This window comes from Aplysia californica, unplaced genomic scaffold, assembly GCF_000002075.1.
Source record: "Aplysia californica isolate F4 #8 unplaced genomic scaffold, AplCal3.0 scaffold00279, whole genome shotgun sequence".
NCBI lineage: Eukaryota > Metazoa > Mollusca > Gastropoda > Aplysiida > Aplysiidae > Aplysia > Aplysia californica.
In genome coordinates, this window is record NW_004797549.1 from 370,811 (window position 1) to 379,768 (window position 8,958).

General features: G+C 39.6%; 1 protein-coding gene across 1 annotated transcript in view; it reads left to right on the plus strand.

Annotated features, from left to right (window-relative positions):
- Nucleotides 1-1,387, plus strand: part of LOC106012168 (sporozoite surface protein 2) — an 18,699-nt gene extending 17,312 nt beyond the window's left edge. Inside the window, exon 5 of the mRNA XM_013084226.2 lies at nt 1,340-1,387. Within this exon, the coding sequence (XP_012939680.2) occupies nt 1,340-1,387 (48 nt within the window). The remainder of the gene's footprint in view (nt 1-1,339) is intronic.
- Nucleotides 1,388-8,958: the final 7,571 nt, after the last annotated feature.

Here is an 8,958-nt window from a genome sequence, read left to right on the forward strand (position 1 = left end):
GTTTTTGTTTCTGTCGTTGTTGTTTCTGTTGTTGTTGTTGTTGTTGTTGTTGTTGTTGTTGTTGTTGTTGTTGTTGTTGTTGTTGTTGTTGTTGTTAATGGTGCTGGTATTGGTCTGTTGTTGTTTCTGTGGTTGTTGTTCTTGTTTTTGTTGCTGGTGGTAGTGGTGATGGTGACGATCATAGGAAGGAAAGCAGATTTTAAGATAAGATAAGATAAGGTAGATAAGAGAAGATAAGATGCATCTTTATTGTCCAGACCCAGGCAGATTGGCCACACATCCTCTCTTCCACACACGTACGATGTGCACATAACCATAATAATAATGTGATAGTATGCTTACACTCACATACAGGCTCACCTCACCTGCATAATATAAATGAACAATAATTATAAACATTAATAGTTAAGGTAGATACATACTCAGTATTCTGATTGTAACTCAACGGTGTTCTGATGCATACTTTACCTTAAAAGTCTTAGGAATATTTACAACAATATGATTAAGAGGGTAGAAGTTTAATGGATGATGGTAAGACTGACCTTCTGTATCTCTCTTTGTTACAGTTCAGACGCCTAGGTCTTGTACTTCTGATTGATATTTCTATTTGAGGGAATAAGAAGTGTTTACTGTCCAAAACGATTGGATTACTTTTTCTAGTGCAAGCGATAATGTACAGACTTCAACAAAAGTTAAAGACCACCTTGACCTAATCTTTAAGAACAGCCGAAAAAAGACAGCAAGGAATGTTTCCAAATGTTTGCTCTGAAAGTGTTAATGGTTACCAACGTGTACTACAAAGCCTTATAAAGGGACAAAACCACCACGTGAAACACGGAAATTCTCGGGGAATTTTAGCCAAATTTGCTGTTTTTTATCGACTTGTGTGCGACACCAAGGACTTTCCTCAGTTAAAATGTCTGGTGCACGTCATAAACAGACGTACAGTCTCGAACTGTGCTCACTTTGGTAGCATTATAAGACACTGTTTGCGCAAAATCCGGTATCGCATCATCATGCCACTAAAACGAAAGCTGAGAGACTTTGATCGTGCCAGGGCTATAGCGTGGCTGCAGGATGGAGTTGGAGCCCGAGAAGTTGCCAGAAGGCTCGCACTGATTCTGTCATTGTCCGCCTGAGGCAGCTCCATCAAGCCACTGGGTCTGTCCAAAAAAACGCCCACGTGCAGTTCGACCCAAGAAGAGTGTTTGCAAGTGATCCCTAACTTTTGTCTAAGTCTGTATATTTCATCGAAGTAGGGGAATGTAGGTGTTATTTTTTGCAGGCTTTCTGTATTAATCGATTCAATTTGTCTTTATCTTGTTGTCTTGCGTTCCAGGCCTATGCTGTCATGCAGAAATTGATCACACTTTCTATTGTTGAATGATAGAATATGGACATCAATAATCTTTCAATTTTAAAATGCGTAAGCTTCCTCAGAAAAAAAAGATAGAGAAGGGGATTACTTTGTTATTTGTCTTTATATTTCACTTTTTAAAGAAAATGATTCTGTTACACCTTTCTTTTTCAAATATTGAGTTCGAATATCCGGCAAACTTAGTTTTTTATGTATTATTTAATACAGGATGTTGGGGGGGGGGGGTTAACTTTTGCTTTACCCGTAAGGGGTTTACCTTTTTCACTTTGACATTTTAGACTCTTTAATAATAGTCTGAAATGTAACAGACACAATTTTTAAACACAGTATTTGGTGTTCTCAAAATTCAACGAATTTGATACTTCTCATCTTAATGCAGAAAAATCTTTCTCATCTCTGAATTAATTAATTATTTTCTATAATTTTTTGTTTGACGAAAGCAGAGTGACATTTAAGTTACATGAAAGTGATGCCAAAATCGCAGACACAGAGGAATCATATTACCAACAACGAAAGGTATGGGAAAATGGGACATAATGAAAAGTGTTTTACCCGTGAAAACTGAAAGAACGTTTTTAAAAACTGTACGGTATGATGATGTGTATGTGTCACGACACGTTGGAATCAGGCGCTCGTCACCTGTACTATAATAGGGTTCTCATTTCCCCGTTGTGTATTTTTTACGTTATAGTGACACTGTGTACGACAACTACCTGTCTATAACGTCTACTTTTCCCCCTCGATTATGGGTGGCCGTCTTAGATCATTTCGACTGTATTCTGGGCAGCATTTACGGCAAGTGGACACAAAAACGAGAACAAAGTTATTGTAGACCACACAAATCCACTGAAATGCGGAAGTCCCTGTGAAAGAGGAAAGACTGTTTTGAAATAAAGATTCAGTCTTCTTCTTTTCTTCTTCTCGATCGCATTACACTTGAAGTCTGGTATCTGTCTTAAATTGGGCCGTCCTGCTCAGTTCACGTGGCGGCCCATATAGCTTCTCTTGTAGTGTCAGTGGGGTTGGTCACGTTTCCTGTCTCAGGACCCTGTGTGTCTTGCAGTGCTGAAGGATGTGTTCAACAGTTTGGTCAGCCTCTCCACACTGATTGTTTTAGTTTAAAACATCTGGCATATGTTGTCTCAGTCTTGTGTTTTGTGTTCTTAGTCGGGAGATAATCACTTGTTCTTGGCAGAACAGCTCATGGTAGCTATCTGGTGTCTGTGGTGCTTTAAATAGTGTATTTATAATATTTTTTATTTCTGTGTAGTTCACGTTGTTGTCTGGTTGCTCTTTCTGTGCTCCTAGTTTGGCCATTCTGTCTGCCTGCTCATTTCCTAAGACACCACAGTGTGATGGAATCCACTGCAGCATGATCCTCAGACATGGGATGCCCTCAATTACTTATGATTCAGTCAAAAATAGAAATAGGCATTTACATGCATTTTAATAAGTCTGTTGAATTTTTTATAGCGTATTTGAAAAACAGAAAAAGATTCCTCGTTGGATGTTTGTTGTTATTAACACAGAGATACACAGTAAGCTCCGTTGGCTCAGTTGGTATAATGCTGTACCACGGAGCGGATGGCACAGGTTTGAAACTGCAACTGGGCGTTCTTGATCTCGAATCGTTTTCCGAAGTTTATAAAGCCTTCAATCCATTTGGTTCGGTCCTATCGGTGACTGACATTAAATTCGCAGGTCCAACCTCTTAGATAAGCTTATAGAGTTGACAGGGTTGTTAATATCCGAGTGCGAGCATTAAACCCATACACTTACGCTAACGGATATCATTATGATGGACAAGTACGCATAGACACGGTTATATGGGAACAGACACATGGACATACATGCTGATGCATGGGCACTCGAACAGAGATATATGGGAACAGAGAGATGAACGTATAATATATTGATGCACGGAAGCAAGAACCCGATTATGTGGACACAGATATACATGGACACAGATACACGGACCAAGATATTTTTTATGTTGAAACAAATCTGCGTTTCCAAAACAGTGTGAATTTGTCATAGTTGTTTTTGATTCGTTTTGAAAGTCAGTATGTCTTGCCCCAATAGGTGGCCGAAAAAAAGTGAAATGTTTATTTACCCTCGATTCGTCCTCTGCTATATGACAGAACTCAGATCGATACACATTACACATTATGAAACCAAACACAATGCGGAATTGAAAAATAAAAATAAATTCAAGTCCAAACAAAAGTCCAACTTTACTATTGTGTTTACTAAACTAGTGTTGGACAATATTAAACACCTTTTAAACTTCACGAACGACTTAAATTCGCGGATTTGTTGAACATTTAAGTGGCGCGCAAAAAAGATCCTGAATACAATTACAATACCTCAAAAAGGATTTTATTTCCTCCAAGATTTCAATTTAGCAGGGCTCTGTATGACCGAGCTTCAATTCGAATTTAATCCCACCAATCTCGACAAATCGATTTTGGTGCCGATGAGTGAAAAGCAATTTTGTTATACCCAACCGGCACTTTTTGGCCTATGCACTTGAAACCCAAGCCCCGTAAGCAGCTCCACAGAATCAACTGAACTTCCGTTTCCATGGCAACCGATCAATACATGAACCATTAAATAAACATTCTCGAACACCAACTCTGCATGTTTGATAAATATATCGTTTTTCAAGCGACTTGATATTGCCATGAATTCCCACGGACTCGACAGATGAGTTCTACTCCCAATATCGTTCCATAAGAGACAGTTCTCTCTGCAGGTTACACAAAACTAATCGCATATTATCCGCTACCTTAGAATCACAACGTTCTGTTTGCTAAGTACCTAGTTTTTGAGAAATTTAATTGAACAAAAAATTGGATTTCACAACAAGTCAAGCATTTTCATATGCAATTCTTTGAATATCTTGATAACCCCTCCGAATAATCTTACCAGCATGATAGAGCTGATTGAACATTTAGTTTTTGACCTCATGGTGTTAGTAACTCAAAACGGCCAAACATTTCTGATAGTACTTTGAAATTTTCAGGTAGAGATACGTTCCCTTTAACATTAATTACCTGAAACTAGTAATGACTAGTGTCTGTGGTGTAGTTGTTAGGTACTTCGTTGTCTTAAGTAGAATATCTGAGTTCGGAAGCGTGGTGTGAATTCGTATCGAGCATCACCGTCTTTCTGCAGGGGCATTATAATAATAATATCTTTCTCAGTCTGGATTGACCCTGCCAGGCGCGGGATTTATATACGGTAACCACCTGGCTGAATGATCAAATGTGAGGCATAGGGATGAAATCAGGCGCTCGTCAAAATAATGAAATCAAAGAAACCGGCATTATCTGTTCGTTTTGGTTTTTAAAAAATTAGCGATTTTTAGTTATGTCTCAATCTCTTTCATGGCATATAACTTTTGTGTAAATTTTATTGAAAAACGTTGGTTAAACACACAAAAGATGTAAATTTTCTGTTCTCAAAAACTCTAAACCTTTGGAAATCACCAACTTTGGCACACCTTTTGTCGCAAATTTTGTCTCTGAAACTAGACTACTCACACTTCATTTAATCGCAAATCTCTCGAATTCTGTTATCCTTTTCATCAAATTCAAGGCAAAAAAACAAGCTTCACAATTATACCAATAACTCCACATTCCCAAAAACTGATGACAAAAACTGATGAGCGTCTGATTCCACCGCGTCGTTACACAAATTATTAGTGAAACATCTGAATTTAAAAAAGAGGGGGTTCTCGAGGCCTTGAGGTTAAGGTGATGGCCTTTCATTCAAAAGGTCCCGGGTTCGAATCCGGGTAGCGACCGAAAAATGTTCTTCTCTAAAATTGTCTCCTTTCACCTCCTTTCCTGCTCTCTAGCAATGTTCTGTTGTCTGCTTTCATTTCCACTTTCTGCCCCCACCCCCTCACCTCCTTTGTCCCCTCCTCTGGGCTCCTGACTCTTTCTGCAGCCTTTCTACTGCTACTCCTTGGCTCCTCCTTACTGCTGTCTTTCTGCCACACCTCTGATCTTCTGGTAGGAAAGATCTACACCTAGTCTTCTCGGACAAGGGCGAAAAATTTCGGAGGGCCCGTGTGCAAGTTGCGCACGTTAAAGATCCCTTGATGGTCAAAAATCGATAAGAGTAGGCTTCGGCCGCCACCCGGGCAAAATTCAAAATTTCCTACCAACTGAAAATATTAGGTGTGTCCCGCGCGCTCATATGACCTTATGCAGTTGCTAGCGCCGTAAAACACTTTACAAAAACAAAAACAAAACAAAAAGAAGAAAAAAAAGAAAGCAATGTAATGTCTACTTAAATAACATGTGGCAGTAAACATCGTAAATCTAAGGACACCATTTGGATTATCAATTCACTGTCAAATTGAAATAGAGAGAGGTAAAATATTTAAAGAACATTTTTCGCCAGTGATGATACGTGTGTCTCGGTGACTTGTTTAACGTAGTCCCAGATCGTAATATCCTAGATTAGGGGGCTCTCGTGGTCTACAGATACTGTGTTTGCCTTTCAATCAATTTGTACCAAGTTTGAAACCTTACTGCGATGAAAAATGTTCTTGTCTAAAATGTTCTCCTTTCACGTTCTTTCCTGTTTTCTAACCATGTTCTGTCATCTGGTTTCATCCTCATTTTTTGCCGACGCCCCGGCCTCTCCCTCGCCCACGGCCTGGATTATGAACCTGCATGCTACTTCTTTACTCCTTCTTACTGCTGTCTTTCAGCCACATCTCTGATCTTAGGGTAGGTAAGATCTAACACCCAGCTTTCTCGGATAAGGGCAAAAATTCTTGGAGGTTCTGTGTCCAAGTTGCGCACGTTAAAGATACCTTGGTAGTCCCAAAATCGAAAAGAGTAGGATTCAGCTGTTATCCGGGCAAGAATCAAAACTAATTCCTACCAAACTGAAACATTTAATGTGTTCCGTGCACTCAAATAGCCTTATGCAGTTGCGAGTGCCGCAAAACCCTTTCTAAATAAAAACCCCAAAACATTATGCCATAAGCGTGCTACATTTTATATAGACCTGTTTTTTGCGCATTCCATCTTTACCGCGTACAGGAACAAGCTGAAAATGAACTGCGGTAACAGTTGGATTTTCTTCCTTTCACGAGCGAAAATCGAAAAACACATCTATCCTCTGACTCTAACCACTCGCCAATAGTGGTAGTACTGGTTCTTCTACCCCCATTCAGTTCTTCGTGCAAGGATGGTTTTGTGATTTTAAAAAAAATAAAGTACAGCCTTTACAAACTTGGAATCAAGGCATTAGTTCTTGAGTTACAGTCGTTTTCACCTCAGTATTAGTACGTACCCTCCTAATATCATGGGGAAAAATTTCCTTCGAGATGGAAAAAGAAATTATTATGCTGCAGCCGATCAGTCCAAAACAAGTAAGGCTTTTTTTTCAAATTTCTTTTGACATGATGTCTTCATGGCTCTGTTTCTCGAGCAGGAATCAGTTCATGCGCACAATTTTGAAGAATAGAGAGAACATAATTGGATGAGCAAAATCAGTTGGCTGTTAAAAAATCAACACAATTGAAGGCACTGGCACAGACAGGCTTACGGCTTTCAAAAACCCACTGTATTGAACATTTTAGCGCCAACGACCTGGTCTTCAAAATGCGCGAAAGAAGTGTAAACGAGAACTGAAAAGTATATTCTATGGAATGTCAAACAAATCGCTTCCTCAGTACTATAAGGTTTTATCTCACAATCTTGGCGGTTTTGAGTAACTACGACCATGAGGTCAGAAACCAAAAGTTCTATCTGTTCTATCAAAATCGTAAGATTATTCGGAGTCGTTATCGAGATGTCCAAAGAATTGCATTTTAAAAAGTTTGAAATGTTGTGAAACTCAACATTTTTAACGTCAAATATCTCAAAACTGTGTACTAAGCAGATAGAACTTTGTAATTATGAGGTAGTGAAATTTCGTTTTTCTTTTGTGTGAGATATCAATCATAGTCACCACACCTTACCCTAGGGGGGTGTTTCAAGAGATGGAAGGACAAATTATGGGAAAATACCGAAATAGGACGAGGCCGGCACAAAGTTCTATATTTGTGGGGCATCGTGATGAAATCAGGCACTCTTCAAAATAATGAAATTTAGGGGGAAAAGAACACGGCATTTATCCGACCCTTGGGCAATTTGCTTGAATTGAGGGGGTGGGGGTGGGAGGGTCGCTCAATTCCTATAATGACCATTTAAAAACATTTCTGTGGGGATTTTTCTTGAAATACGTTAATCAGGGTCTCAAAAAGCGTAAACTTATAGTTTCCAAGGACACTTGAACTTTGGAAGTCATCGCACTTTGACGGTCATTTCCCGCTAACTTTACCTCTATCACCGGGCGAATCCTACCTCCTCCAATTGCAAGTCTCTGAAATTCTATTAAAGATAGATGGGTATTTTTTCATCTAAAGCAATTACAAGCTTTAAGAGGATACCAGTAACTTCATATGCCTGAGAATGAACGTGCACCCGGATCCACCGCAACGTGACACTTTAAAAACTTTCACCGGATTCCTAGCCCAGCTCAAGTTGATGTTCGAATTTCCTACAGCTGATGGAATCACACAAGAATGAAATTACCGGCCTCTGTGGTGAAGTGGTTAAGACCTTTGCTGTCTCAGACAGGAGACCTGATTTTGATTCGCGGGTGGGGGGAAATTTTTAACGAGTATCTCAGTCTTTCTGTTGGGATGCAAGCTGGGTCGAAAGCCCGCCTCCTAAATGATTTAACTATGTTGATGGGCTGTAAAAACACCTACTTGCTTATTCTTTTTAAAGAAACTATTGGATATGTTTTTTTCTATATCACGTAGAAGGCATTCTGCTCAAAACTGACAGAACCATTATTTGTTGGGGTTGGGGGGTCGTTCTTTTTTTCTTTGGATTGCTCTTTCTGTCCTGTCAAACATCTATTGTCTTATCTCTCGGATCCTTCTTTAAGTTGTACTCTCCTGTAAAACCTCTAATCTTCGGCACTTTTAGATTTTATCCACACTCAAAAAGTGGTACCTTTTTTTAGATTCTTAGTAAAGATACCAGCACACCTTGCCCTTGGGGTGTGCTTCGAGTGCCTCGTCAATAATCATGCAATGTTGAAAGCTGCGTTCAAGGTATACCGTGTCGAAATCTGTTGGGCTGAGAAGGATACAACGTCTCAGATAATATACAGAGATGCGCCAGGACTCCTGCGTACGACAGAGAAGCGCCTAACCGCCACATCACAGACGCCGGTATATTTTCTTTAAGATTAAGAATCTGTTGATTTGTTTCAATGTAGCTGGTTTACGCCCCAATGGACATAATTTAGATCAAGAGTCTCTCACTTATGGTCGATACATTGTCATGCAGTGCCCCAAAGGAACATCACATCTGTTTGTTGGCCTCTGCATGTGTCAGTAAGATAGAGACCCCGGAGTAAAAGACACTTTTTTCATGCAATGACGAAGAGTTTATCATTACAACACAGACGTAGGCTGACAGACGAGCTTCAATTCTGCGCAGAAAGTGTTGCTTACTTTTGTGTGGCAGCCACGCGGGCTCCATTTAACGTTACTGTTC